This window comes from Psammomys obesus, unplaced genomic scaffold, assembly GCF_907164565.1.
Source record: "Psammomys obesus unplaced genomic scaffold, mPsaObe1.curated_primary_1811, whole genome shotgun sequence".
Lineage (NCBI taxonomy): Eukaryota > Metazoa > Chordata > Mammalia > Rodentia > Muridae > Psammomys > Psammomys obesus.
In genome coordinates, this window is record NW_026585644.1 from 57,991,823 (window position 1) to 58,006,655 (window position 14,833).

General features: G+C 40.9%; 1 protein-coding gene and 1 pseudogene across 1 annotated transcript; both read right to left on the reverse strand.

Annotated features, from left to right (window-relative positions):
• Positions 1 to 1,264: 1,264 nt before the first annotated feature.
• Positions 1,265 to 9,109, reverse strand: LOC129686178 (cytochrome b-c1 complex subunit 7). Its single transcript, XM_055619960.1, has 4 exons — positions 9,012 to 9,109; positions 5,828 to 5,899; positions 2,135 to 2,301; positions 1,265 to 1,474 (listed from the first exon to the last, which is right to left on the reverse strand). Exons 1-4 carry the CDS (start codon positions 9,028 to 9,030, stop codon positions 1,397 to 1,399), a joined length of 336 nt encoding a protein of 111 aa, XP_055475935.1. The 5' UTR covers positions 9,031 to 9,109; the 3' UTR covers positions 1,265 to 1,396.
• LOC129686170 (40S ribosomal protein S19-like) lies at positions 2,311 to 5,813 on the reverse strand (annotated as a pseudogene).
• Positions 9,110 to 14,833: the final 5,724 nt, after the last annotated feature.

The following is a 14,833-nucleotide window of genomic DNA, read 5'->3' on the forward strand; positions in this document are numbered from 1 at the left end:
GCTGATATAGAGGGCAAAAAAAGGCCTTGTGCACACAGATAAGCACTGGAGAATCCAGAAAAGTTATACACACTGCTCACCTCTTCACTGGAATGAGGTGCACAGCTGCTCTTCCTGGAATGCCAGGAATGATGCTTTACAACCTGGTGATCCTTGGCTGTCTGATGAGATGGGCTCTGCCCTATCTCCCAGAATCCATTTTTATCCCAGATTCTTTCCCTTAAGTCTTGAGCACTGTTTTTAGGCCACAAAACCCATCCTTATGAGTGATGTCACTTGTCCTTTTCAACAACTGAAGTCACTTCTGTTATCTTAGGGCCAAGGAAATTCTGACATCCACGGGTGTCATGTTTACCTAAGTCAAGCTCCCTAGACCCTAAATGTTGGGCACTATCTCTGAGTCAGCAGTGCCCATTCTTGTGAAAGAAGCCAGATATACTGTATGAAGAATCTCAATGTAAACATGTCTTAAATTGTTATATACTTGGGACTGAGTTAATTGGTATCTGAAAACTTTTTTCCAAATTGTGCTGTGCTCAAATATGGCTAAAGAAAAATGATCTGTGCCAAACTCCATAAGTCTTGATCTAGCAGTGGTTACAAAAAATTGGACTGAGCCTCATTCTTGTCTCTTGGTGGATTATTTCCCCCTACCTCCTGTGAAGCTGGCAGGGATCGCCACATGCTAGGATTAAAGGCATGCACACTATGCCTACCTCTTAAAGAAACATAAGTGTAATTTGTCTTTGTGTTTTTCTCTATTGTCTTCCTAATGCTTGTTTGGATTATTTTGAATTTTCTAATCTATATATTGACCTATACAGAAGTTATATAAGCCCAGATTGGGATATATACTTTTCCTAAATGGCAATATGAAAAATAGTTAGAGAGGAGTTTTCCTAAAGGCTGTGTCCCAAGTCCTGGGGTAAACTTTTCCTTCCTTCCATCAGTCACTTTGGAAGCCAATGACCCTTCTGTCCAGTGTTGATTTCCTCTTCCCTCATCTCCCATCTGTATAGGCCTTGCTATGACTTCCCTGTGTCTCACTAGCCCACAAAGGGACTCTAAAGCTTACTATTCAGCTTGTATAAAATGCTGTATTCTTCAGTAAGCTGGCTAGTTATCTAGCCAATGAAGAGAAGATTAAAGCAGCTGCCTTCATCTCCAGTTAAGCAGCAACTAAAAATATCTTAGAAAAAAACTGTGTCAGAAGTGATTACAATAATTATCAGAGTAAGTTTTCATTGAATTCAAACTCACCAACAATGTTTACAGTAGATATTTATTTAAAGTGAGGCATCTGGAGAGCCAATAATTCTTAAATTGTGATTCAAGTTGAAATAATGTCATAAAAACATGCTGAGACCAGGCATACCCACATATCTCAATGACAAGATCACTTCTTTGCCCATTCTTCTCTCTCTTTTCGTTCCCGAATAACCTCTTTCAGATAGGGTTCAAGGTAGAATTTGTCCTAAAGAATGAAGAAGAAAAGAATTGGTCTTAAACCTCCAATGAAATTCATCAAAATGAATTATTGTCTGCTTCAAACATAAGAAAATATTATCTGAACTTCCAGGAACTATGTGCTTTTTGAAATGTAAAACCTCACAACAACCATGTAGTGAGTAGATCAGGAGAAAGAGTACCAGGTACAAGGCCTACAGGCTTACCTGGTTTCAGTGACCTTTGAGGATAGATGTCCAGGCTAAAAGCTAGATCACTCAGTACACTTCATGTAAGATATGAATTATATGTAAACTATGTATAATTAACTTATTTACACATATATGTAATTACACATATATGTAATTACCTTATATAAATAATTAACTTTTTATTAGAACAGGAAGCAGAGGGAAAGCAACAATGGCTCAAGAGATAGAAAATCTCAATTCTAGCCCAAAACTTCCATACTAGAGACTAGCTTAGTGATTTCAGAAGTCACTTCAGCTCTAAGTTTCACCTTGTTCTTTAAAATAGAGTTGACAGTTTTCTGCTAACTTCATTTGGGTATTAAAATGCGGCATAACTTGGAGAACACTAATGCATTGCACAAATAAGCGTGTTTCTCCTGTTTCGGATACTGCATCTTGAGTGACCAACACTGCTAGACATATCAAATCTGCTCTACCTCCTCATATTTTGTCCATTGCTCCTTAGGCAAGATCTGATGCCTCATAGTTAGGTCCAGGGCTCTCTTAATGCGAAACATTCTGTCATTATAAAGGTCCTCAGGAAGCCTTCTTATGGCTTCTTTTACATCTTCACTTTCATACATTGTATCATCTCGCATTAACCCTGCAAGAGGAACAGAAGAATCAGATTAAAGGATTGCAAAAAAAAGGTTTTTGTTTGTTCTTTTAGACAATCTTACTATGTAGCAATGGCTAGCCTTGAACCCATAGAATTATTTGTTCCTCCCTACCCAGCCTCAGACTCATATTTGCATTGAAATGACTCTTTATGCCTCTGTCTCCTCACAGCTATTATGTAACTTACTATATTTGGTAGGAGCTTTTCATGTATGTGTGCATGCATACACATGTACCTCCACACTATGTAGAGGTCAAAGGGAAAACTTGAGCTGTTAGTCCTAGCCTTTTCACCTTGAGACAGAATCTCTTGTGTTCCTGCATAAACTAGCCCACCAGCTTCTAGATTCCTGTCTCTGCTCCCATCTTCCCAAGGCAGCAACTGGGATTACAAGCTGCTTGGGCTACTGTGTCAGCTTTTATGTGGGCTATGATCTCAGGTCATCAGGCCTGTGCTGCTCACTAAGTCATCTCCTCCATCCAGGAGTTCTATGATGAATAAAATATCTTTATGATTTATAACTCAAGACTTGACTTAAAAAGCACCAGTAAGCATTTTAAACCCAAGTTATCTCTTGAAAAAACATATAAGCCTTTTAAAACCACTATCACAAAATTCCTATTTTATGTGAACTGGTTCTGAACGTATTTTAAATGTGTATCTTGCCTTTGAAAACATGTAGACCACATCTCTTCTGAGATCAAGATAATAAACAACTAGGAACAGTGAGAGAGCGAGGGAGGTGACAGCATGTATTGCACAAGCCAAGTCTGATCCCTGGACACCATGGAGTAAGTGGCATTGACTCTCAGAAGTCCTCCTCTGAACTCTACGAGCATACCCTGCTATATATGCGAATGACATTTTTTTTTTTTATTATGAATGAGGCAGTTTATTGACCCAGCATCCTTTGTTCTAATGCTTCTTGTTGGCAGCTGCCACCTGTCCAGATCTCTCTGTCTCTGAAGAGTTAACTTCTGGCCCCCATCTTGGTCCTTTTTCACCATTTTCAGGCCCTCCAGGGCTTGGAGGACGGAGCCTCCAAGCTGAAGTGGCTGGGCTTGATAGCATCTCTCTGCTGTTCTCCACTGATCTTGGTCATGCAGCCAACCCCTGCATCACCAGAGGTTCAGGTGTCATGCTGTGGAAGCAGCTCGTGTGGACAAGTTCTTGTCATAGGGGGCAAGCTCTTTATGTTTGGCCAGCTTGACTGTGTCCACACACTGGGGAACTTTCAGCTTCCCAGTCTTTCTGAGAAAGGCTGCCAAGGGCTTTGATGAACTACTACTGGTTAATGTCTTTTACAGTAGCTCCAGGCATTGTGTGGCCTCTACACTGCCAGCCAGGAGAAAGGGCGCAAATGATAATTTTTTTTAAAGACGAAAAGACCTTAAATTTATAATAAGGAACCCTAAGAATCACTGATGCTTCCATTCAGCTTCTATACCACAAAGCGAAGTTCATGCCAATCACATAAAGGTCAAAAACTGAAAAATAAAATAGTTTAATTTTAAATCTGACATACACAAAAACGAAAGAAAACATCTTTTTAGAACAATAAGAATTCTTTTTTTTGTTGGATCTTTGTGAGGTTTAGGTATCAAGGTGACTGTGGCTTCACAGAATGAGTTTGGTAGTGTTCCTTCTGTTTCTATTTTGTGGAATAGTTTGAGGAGAATTGGTGTTAGCACTTCTTTGAAGGTCTTGTAGAATTCTGTGCTGAAGCCATCTGGCCCAGGGCTTTTTTTGGAGGGGAGACTGTTGATGACTGCTTCAATTTCTTTGGGAGATATAGGGCTATTCAGTCTTTCTACCTGGTCTTGACTTAATTTTGGTAGATGGAATCTGTCAAGAAAATTATCCATTTCATTTAGATTTTCAAATTTTGTGGCATATAGGCTTTTGTAGTATGACCTAATAATTGTTTGGATTTCCTCAGTGTCTGTAGTTATGTCCCCATTTTCATTTCTGATTTTGCAAAAGACACCGTCATCAAAACAAAACAACTGCCTACAGATTGGGAAAGAATTTTCACCAACCATTTATCTGACAGAGGGCTAATATCCAGTATATATAAAGAACTAAAGAAGCAGAAAAGCAACAAACCAAGTAATCCAATTAAAAAATGGGGAACAGAGCTAAACAGAGAATTCTCAAAAGAGGAACATCAAATGGCAGAGAAACACTTAAAGAAATGCTCAACCTCATTAGCCATCAGGGAAATGCAAATCAAAACGACCCTGAGATTTCACCTTACACCCATCAGAATGGCCAAGATCAAAAACTCAAGTGACAACTCATGCTGGAGAGGTTGTGGTGAAAGGGGAACCCTACTCCATTGCTGGTGGGAATGTAAACTGGTACAACCACTTTGGAAGTCAATCTGGAGCTTTCTCAGACAATTAGAAGTAGTGCTACCTCAAGACCCCGCTACACCACTCCTAGGTATATACCCAAAATTTGCTCAAGTACACAACAAGGACATTTGTTCAACCATGTTTGTAGCAGCTTTATTTGTAATAGCCAGAACTTGGAAGCAACCCAGATGTCCATCAACAGAGGAATGGATACAGAAATTGTGGTATTTTTACACAATGGAATACTACTCAGCAATCAAAAAGGAGAAAATCATGAAATTTGCAGGCAAATGGTGGGATCTAGAAAAGATCATTCTGAGTGAAGTATCCCAGAAGGAGAAAGACAAACATGGTATATACTCGCTTATATAGACCTACAAGACATGATAAACATAATGAAATCTACACACCTAAAGAAGATAATCAAGAAAGTGGACAAGGACGAAGATGATCAATTCTCATTTAGAAAGACAATTGGGATGTGCATTGAACGTATGACAGGAGTCTACCGCAAAAGGCATCTGAAAGACTCTAACTAGCAGTGTTTCAAAGCAGATACTAAGACTCATAACCAAACCCTCGGCAGAGTACAGGGAATCATACAAAAGAAGGGGAGTTAGTACGATATGGAAAGGATAGGAGCTCCACAAGGACCAAATATATCCGGGCACAGGGTCTTTTCTGAGACTGACACTCACCCAAGGACCATCTATGGATATAACCTAGAACTTCTGTTCGGATGTGGCCCGTGGTAGCTCAGTAACCAAGTAGTTTTCCAAAGTAAGTGGAACACGGACTATTTCTAACAGGATCTCAAGGGCAGGCTCTTTGACCTCCCCTCCCCCCCAGGGGAGGAACAGTCCTGTTAGGCCACAGAGGAGGACTTTGCAGCCAGCCCTGAAGATACCTGATACAACAGGGTCAAATGAAAGGGGAGGAGGTCCTACCCTATCAGTGGACGTGGAAAGGGGCAGGGAAGAGACCAGCGAGGGAATGTGGGGTTGGGGAGGGAATGAGGGAGCGGGATATAGCTGGGACACAGAGTTAACAAAATGTAACTAAAAAGAAAAATAAAATTAAAAAAAAAAGAATTCTTTAAAAGCACTGAATTCAGGGAGAACAAGAGGAAGAGGACCACAAAAAAAGATACTCACCCAGTTTATTGAATCCTGCAGCATTATAATACCATTTTCGAAAACCATCCAGCCACTTGCTTGACGCTGCAACTATAATTACCACACTGTTAGCTGCTACAATCCACTTAAAAACCAATGCATCAAAAGGCAAAGAACCAATTCTCTTATAAACCTAAGAAGGAATATCCCTTTGTATACAACATAGATAATCATGTCACCCATGACATTGGGAAAATGATGAGCTCAAAACTAAAGGTGCCTAATGTCCACAGGCATACATTTTGCCGCTTTGGGGTCTCAAAATCCTCTGTCCTAACATTACCTGCTACCATCAAAACTGAAGGACAGGGGACAGAAAAGGACTTGAAGCATTTCTACCAATTGTGGTTGCAGATATATATATCCCAAAGGAGAAAGAGTTGTGAGAGTTTAGGTTAGGTGGCAGTCTTCTCCAAGTCTCCAAAATCTCATTTGGTCATCCTTAAAACATAACTGTTTCTGAATAAAACTTTTATACCATCAGCTAATTATTTAAATATCAGTAGAAGCCTACCTTCCTCCTCCCAAACAGTTGTTCATCAAGGGGATGGTGTATTTTTATTTATTTATTCACTTTACATCCTGATTAAATGCCCCTTCCCTCTCCTCCCAGCCCTACCTTCTTCCCCCCATCCTCAGGAGGGGAGGCCCCCACATGGGAGCCTGTCCTGGCACATCAAGTCCCAGCAGGACTAAGCACATCCTCTCCCACTGAGACCAGACATGGCAGCCCCGCTAGGAGAAATGGATCTAAAGGCAGGCAATTGAGTCTGAGACAGCATTTGCTCCAGCTTTTAGGGAACCCACATGAAGAACGAACTGCGCATCTGCTACATATGAGTAGGGGGCCTAGATCCAGCCCATGCATTCTGTTTGGTTGGTGGTTCAGTCTCTGTGAGCTCCCATGGGCCCAGGCTGGTTTACTCTGCAGGTCTTCTTGTGGTGTCCTTGACCCCTTTGGCTCCCTCAATCTTTCCCCAAAATGTTCCACAAGACTCCCCGTGCTCTGCCTATTGTTTGGCTGTGGGTCTCTGAGTCTGTTTCCATCAGCTGCCGGATGAAGCCTCTCAGAAGACAGTTATGCTAGGCTGCTGTCTGCAAGCACAGCAGAGTATCATAATAGGGTTGGCTCTCTCCCATAGTGTGGTCTCAAGGGAATAGTATTTGAACATGGATAAGGAGAGATACTCCATGTTAAAACTCTTAATGCAACAGGGCATGCCTGTAATCTCAGCACTCAGGAAGCAGGGGCAGTTAAGACTGTTAATTCCAGGCCTTGCATAAACAAACAAAGAAAAACTAAAATAGGGGCTGGGAATGTGGCTCAGCTTTCAAAGTTCATGTCCAGCATCCAAAATAACCTATTCAAAAACAAACAAAAAAACAACTCACAACTCTTTGGGGAACAAGGCTGAGAGGGATATAAGACAACAAGGAAGCAGGAGATTGCCTGATATTGGTCAGAGGGAGCGAAAGTGTGAGTGTTAGAGAACAGCATTAGGTCCTAGTCATCCTTTTTCATTTCTGAGATGGCCATCTCTCACTGGCTTGGAACCTGAAAAGTACACTAGACTAGTGTAGCCCCAAGATTTACTTGTCTCCACTTCTCGAGCACTAGGATTGAAAGCATGGACCAGGGCTCCTAAGGCAGGATCTCATCATGTAACTGGCTGCCCTGGAACTCAGGCTTTACGTTAAAAAAAAAAAAAAAAAAAAAAAAAAAGCAAGCTTAACAACATGGGTTCTGGCAATTGAAATGAGGCTGTGCTTGTATTTCAAGGCAAGGCAAGCTTTTTATCAACTGAGCTATATTCTCAGCCCCTAAGCTTTCTTTTAAAATTGTGTCTAGGGCTAGTTTCTTACCAAGGAAGAAAAGCAAGCTCTCTTCTCAATTACCTTCTTCTGATTTCCTATTCCTTAGTACAGATTACTACATAGCTTCCTCCAATCTTAGAAATTAAAAGTCATGTATAAAATTGTTTCTAAGGGAAAATTAAAACAGTCAAGGGCTAATGACTCAGTTGGTACAGTACCTGCCTAGCATGCACCACAAACCCCTGGGTTCCATCCAGCATCACATAAAATACGGGTGGTGCATTCCTGCCATTGCCGCAGTTTTATCTTGGAGGTAAAAGGATCGATCAGAAGTTCAAAGTCAACATGGGGCACTTCAATACACAGTGAGTTCAAAGCTAGCTTGGGCTACATGACACCCTAACTCAAAAAATACAAATATAAATATTAAAGAGTAAAAGATCTAAAAGCAAACACTCAGAAGCTAAACTGCATAATCACAGCGGTGATTATGATAACGATTAATATTCACTTAACACTTATAATGTGCCAGGCACTACTTTGTTCGCCATTACATTAGCTAGGTCAAAAACCTGTTGCAGAAAATGGAGCGGGCTTACGGAAGGGAGTCATTCTGACCTGTTAAAATCACGCCTCTGGTGTTAAACCGAAGCAGAATGCCTTAAATTCAGTAAGGTTCCTTTAAATTTTGTCAAGTGGATGAAATTAATGCCTTTACAATTTCTAGGGGTAGTTCAGAGTTTTTAAGAGCTATTCTAAATTATACCGCCAGAGGGCAAATAGTAGGTTTTTAAAAAATAGAGGATGAGGGATACTACTGTAAGTGAAAATATTCTGGCATTCTACTCACGAAAACTTTGTTCTAGTGTCTATAGCAAACAAAAGACCTTCCAGCTTTGAAGCTCCACTTACGGTCCAAATGCACCAAGATTAACCCGAAACCTCACTATAAACCTTTTATCTCCTCTAATTTGACAGGCTTCAGGAGCGGAATGGGGGGGGTCAGATAGTATTTGCTCCGATCTCTGTTAGTGAAAAGGACAGACTCAGATGCTCTCCCACTCACTGCGGCAGTCTTCTGCTGACCTTTCAGCTTCCCAAGCTGCCCCAGGTGGAGCGGAGGGCGGCCGACCCCGCTGTCCAGCCTCGGCCGCTGCTTCCCGCTGAGGATCACCCTCCCAACCCTCGGGCTGGTCGTGCCAAGCTCAGAGAAAACTGTCCTTTTTGCTGGACTGGGCCGCCACGTCCCTTACGCAAAGTGACTACTCAGCTAAAGCAGAAGGAGAGCAGGTTGCTGGGAAAATAAAACCGCCCCGCGATGTCCACCAAGGAGGATGGGATCACTTACCAGCAGGCCTGCCCGCCATTTTGACCTGAGGGTGAAGCGCTGCCTTCTGGGTAAGTCCTAGAGGACGCGACAGGTTGACGCGCAGGCGTCGTGCATACTTTCCTGGGGCGGGAGGAGACGAAGTGCGCCTGCGCAGGTCCAGCTCTGCCGGCCCTAGGTAGGAACTTGTTTATAGTCTTTCTGAGTGAAGTCCACACTTGGGGCTGGTCATTTTGTGCGCCTTGTTGCAAGAAACGTTCTTTGTGACACAGTGAGAAAATAGTGAGAAATTAGAAGACGGTGTTTTTCACGGTTCTGTTACAGGACGGAACTTTAACAGTATTAAAGGAGCTTTTGTTTGGAGACAGATAATGTGTTAGATTTTCAAGCACACAGCTCCTCAGTACGGATGGGGAGAGGATGCCCTTGATGCTTAAATTCCGTATGTCAAATGGTGCTGTGTTTTAATATAATCTACACACACTCCTGCATTTTTTTAAGTTACCTCTAGATTACTTTTAATACAGGATATAAAGTAAACACTACACAATAGGTGTTATACTGCATTATTTTAAAAATAAAACAGGTAAAATGTACATACATGCTCAATACAGATATAGCCTTCCCTAATCTGTCAGTTTGTGATAGAATGAATCCGTTGTGGAATCTTCAGGTTCAGAAGGGTGAGAGTATTCTCATTTAATTCTAAATCTATGGTGTAATTACTGTTACCTGTATTGAAGAGAGAAGGAAGCCGCGCGTCAGAAAAGTTAGAGAAGTTATCCAAGGGCATTGACATTGGGAAGAGTCCAGATTTATGTTTTTACTAGAATTAAGAAATCCAGGTTCAAATTCAAGTTTCCTTATATTTAGGACCACGTTGCACAACTAATTCCAGATGACTTTAAACTTCTAGTTCACTTTCTCCACCTAAAAGCCCACATCAAACCAATTTAGTAAAAAGTTAGGTCAGATAAGCTTTAAAAATACTAACGCGGGGCTGGAGAGATGGCTCAGAGGTTAAGAGCACTGGCTGCTCTACCAGAGGTCATGAGTTCAATTTCCAGCAACCACATGGTGGCCCACAACTATCTAAAAATACTAACGCTAAGACAGGAGTAAGTGGCTCATGCCTATGATTCAAAATTCAGTAGTCTGAGGCAGAAGGATTTCTGCAAGTTCAAGGCTGGAGCTGTCTACATAGTGAATTTGACACTATTCTGGATTACCCAGAAAGACCTCACCTAAAACAAAACAAAATATATTAAATCTAAGATATAGTTTCATTTTCAAGGTCTCAACACCAACAGGTGAAGTGTAAAACATAAAACTAAGGACAGAAAATGGAGAAATTAATAGTCACTGTTGAGTCTGACCATGATTCAACATTGTCCTTACCCTGCTGTCTTTCAGGCTTAAACTGAGACCTGGAACAGCAGAAAGCTGTCTCATTATAGACTGAAAATGTTATTTGATAGCTTTAGCCATAAATTCTAAAGTAGTGTTGCCTACTTCCCTTTTCTTCTGTTTCTGCTGCTTTCTTTCACTCAGCTCTCTAAGAGTATATGTAGTGGTCAACATGAAGTCTGAATAATAGGAATAAATACACACATTTGTACACTGGCACATTGCTGTGCAAAGGGTATTCACTAAACTCTTCATCCTGACAAGTTTTAGCATCAAGCTAAAGAGGAAGATCATATGTAAAGGCATGTCTAAGTATAATATATCTAAGATAGTCATAAAATCCATCCTTATAAGCAGTAAACCTAGGACTTTTGTTTGCTCTTACTTGTTATTGTTGGTTTAAAATGTTTTCGGGGGTTGGGGAAATGGCTCAGTGGTTACATACACTTGCTACTCTTCCAGAATACCTTGTTTTAGTTGTAATCACCAGTGTCAACAGCTAATCACACCTGTAACTCCAGCTCTAGGGAATCTGAAGACCTCTTCTGGCCTCTTTGAGTACCCACATGTGTATGTGTACATTCATTCACACACACATGCACGCGCAGCACTAAAAATAAGTCCTCAAATATTTTTAATTGCTTTATTTCATTCCTTCGGGGCATAGAAATTACATTATTTTACTCTTTAAATTTTAGACATATATGTGATTCTTTGGCACACACACACACATACACACCACACTCCAAAACACACACACAAAAAAACAAGTTTTAAAAAGTAATCTTTAGGTGCTAGAGAAGATAGCTCAGAGATTAAGAGCATTGGCTGCTCTTCCAGGGGTTCTGACTTCGATTCCTAGTGGTGTCTCATAACCATCTATGAGACCTGGTGCCCTTTTCTGGCCTGCAGGCATATATGCAGGCAGAACATTGTATACATAATAAATAAAAGAACATTTTTTAAAAAGTAATCTTTAATATTTCAATTCCCTTTAGTAGATTGGCAACACCCCATCATAATGAAGACATCCAGGATGCATCTATCTGAACCATTAAACCACTTTTAGTCTCAAGATAGGCACGCTCAAGAAACAGACATTTATGGTTTTAAATTGCTTAAAATTTTAGGATTGTCCAACACACCAGCACAGCTAACCTATTTGTTGTACGCCTCTGTATATGTTTGTGTGTCAACATGTGTACATTTTTGTGTACATGATGTGTATAGGCATGTGCATGCCAGAGGTCCAAGTTTAATGTCTTCTTCAGCCATCCTTCATCTTAGCTTTTGAGAAAGGATTTCTCACTGAATTTAGAGCTCACCAATTTGGACAATACTAGCTGGCCAGCAAATCCAACTGATCCTTCTCTCTCCATGTCCCCAGCACTGGGATTACATGTGTACTGGAGCCTTCAGTTATGACATGGCTGGTTGGGATTAAACTGAGATTTGTGTAAGCAGCACTTGGCTGACTGAGCCATTGCTCTAGCTTGAAGCTACCCTATTCCGAGTGGATTGCTCATAAAAGCAAAATGAAGTTCCTAGACATAGACAGACCAGGCAAGTCTTGAGAGACAAAAGAATTAAAAATTAGTTTTCTGAGGTATTGGTTCAAAGTTTAAAGTACAAGCCTGAACAAAGAGCCTGTTGCTGAAGGCACCATATACTTTGGACATAGAACTTACAGAAATGGAGCTGAGACTGATCGGGAAGCCTCCTCCCTAAGGACTAGTTCTCAACATAATGGAAGGTGCTGTGAGACCTGTCAAGGGAGAAAATAATCAGTAATCCTACCCAGCTATAAAACCTACGAGTACAAAAATGATGGGCTCAGCAAGATATCAACAACTGTGTAATAGCGAGGATATCCTGGGGGCAGTAACCAATAGTTTTCTAATTTGACTTACTTGTCTAATTGACCTGCTCAATAGAAGGGAATTCATGCCTGCTCCCATACGACCATTTTATTAGACCAGCATAATTAACTACATCTAAATTTTATCCTTTTACCTGCAGATAAAAGTAGCTACTATTTCTCATCAAAGAAGCCTCTCTTTCAAGTAAATGGAGGCCAACACAGAAAACCAACAAAAGGATACAATGCAGAGATCAATGGATTGTGGGGAGCTCAGCCCCATTGGATACATCTACCTCACAGTCCCTGCATCTCTGGCTCAGAAAACATATAGGAAGAGGGGTCAGAAATATTTAAGAGCCAGAATACTAGGAAGTCTGCTGTGAAACAGTCTCTTAGAAATGGCTGCATAAACAAGACTAGAATGGTAATAGCAGTGGGCATGCCAAAGTGGAGAAGGAAAATTTTTGAGGAGTTCCATCCCTAGAAAAATAACTATATGAAACTAATGACTTCTGGGGAAAAAAAAAATTAGCCTCTCCCTGTGATGAGCCTCCATATTAGTTGGTGTAGTGGTTTGAATAAGATTGACCTGGCCTCTACAGGCCATCTATTTGAATGCTTAGTTACTAAGGACTATTTGAGAAGAATGAGGCAGTGCTGTTAAGGTTATTTTTATATATCTGTGTTTGTTTCTCATAGTTTTTCATCACTGAAAAATTATTTGTATGCTAAGAGAAAAAAACTCAAATGGAATCCAGAAGCACTGTCACTGTCTTCCATTTTCAACATAGAGAATAATCTTTAATCTCAAAACATTTCCCTAAGAACTTTACTTAGATCCAGCTTCTTTTCTAGACCTTTCCAGTTTAGATGCTTGTGGCTTCTCAGTTTGTCTTTGGCTCCTGCTTCCAGAGACAGGCTTTTTATTTCCCTGCCTCCCACACTGCATCCTGATACCTCCTCCATTCTGGGAAGTTAGTCCACCCATAAATGTTTGCTCCTCTGACCTGCAGGAGTCATGCCTGCAAGAGCCAGTTCTTAAAGAGGATTTAGCTTCCTACCTTGGCTAGTTATGTCTGGCTTTGAGAAGCTTGCTTGTGTTAAAGAGCCACTTATTTATTTATTTTTCTTAGCCTTGGTGTGGTTTATATCAGGTTGCTTTTTGTGCAACCAGCTGGAGGCCTTGCTGCTCTGTGGGGGTTCTACCTAAATCAGGAAGCCATAAACTCCTGCTTTAGAAACTGGTTGCTCTCTTAATGAACAGAACTAAGAAACTGCTTTGTAACTTTACTTTCTATGTAAGTTTGGGCCCACTTGGCACCCTAAAATGTTAAGGTTATTTTTTGCTAAACTGTGTTTTTTCAGTTTCTCTCTTAACTTAGTTATCAAATAATTGAGACTCTATTATATTTGTTTAATAATAAACTTCACAACGAAACAACTCATACTGGATGTTAGGGTCCCCGAATCACTGAAGAAAGAACCCATACTCAGATAGTATGCAAAAGCAATGAGCATTTTATTCTGCAGAAATCTCCAGCATGCGGGGGTCATCACCTATTTAAAATGGCAGCTCTCCCAGAGCTTGAGCTGGAAGGCTCTATGGAAAGACAGAGGAATTCCAAGGGTAGTGAGGTAATACCTATTCTGGGGGACAGCTGACCTGAGGGTACTGGGCTGACAGGGACTGGTCAGAGGTCTGGGGAATTTCCAAGGCGGTCTCAGGTGTAGCAGTTTCTGAGTTAAAAAGAAAAAAAACAAAACAAAACAATACAAAAAAAAAAACCCCTGAAACTTTAGGCCCTCTAAGATAACTTGGCATATATCCCAGATAGAGTTCTCCTGCTCCAGCTCCTCTCTGATGTCTCTTAGACATCTCCTAGTGGCTGAATCCCTTTTCTTCCGCCTCTCTTGGCTAGCAGGAAGTCCAGCCCTATTCTCTCCCCTGCTCAGTGATTGGCTCTAAGCTGCTTTATTGGCAGTCAGGTTACAATTTGTGAGCAGTGTTTAAACAATGAGACAGGAAATTCTCAGAACAAGGATTGTAACCTGTTATAGTGGGTACAGAAATCAGCATTTGAATCACAGAATAACCTTATGCCTACACAAATGTGAATTTTTTGGAGGAAGTATATCATTTAGGGTAGGCTTTTAGGTCAGTCTCTTCCTATCTGCCTTTAGATCAGAATGTAGAACTCTGAGCTACTTTTCCAGCACTCTATCTGCCTGTGTGCAGCGAAGATCCCTGTCATGATAATATGGACTAAACTCTGAAACTGTAAACAAGCCCCCAATTAAATGCTTTGTTTTGTAGGAATTGCCTTGGTCATAGTATCTCTTAACAGCAATAGAAAAGTGACTAAGACAACTGGCCAAGGCAGAATGCAGAGCCCTGAGACCAAATACACAAAAAGACTCAGAAGGCTGCATTTATATACTCGTGCATGCACATTTATACATGTATATACACTTAACTAATGTAGTGGTAATAAAAGCAGGCTATCAGTTTGAAGCAGGGTATGGATAGGGTGGGAGAAGAGGTACGTGGAAGGGTCTCGAGGGAGGCAAAGAAAGG

Excerpts from the sequence above, each read along its gene's own strand:
- LOC129686178 (XM_055619960.1), bottom strand. Across the intron at positions 2,302-5,827 it reads TGCAGGATTCAATAAACTGG|GGTTAATGCGAGATGATACA; the intron begins GTGAGTATCTTT and ends TTCCTCTTGCAG. Across the intron at positions 1,475-2,134 it reads AATGGACAAAATATGAGGAG|GACAAATTCTACCTTGAACC; the intron begins GTAGAGCAGATT and ends TTCATTCTTTAG.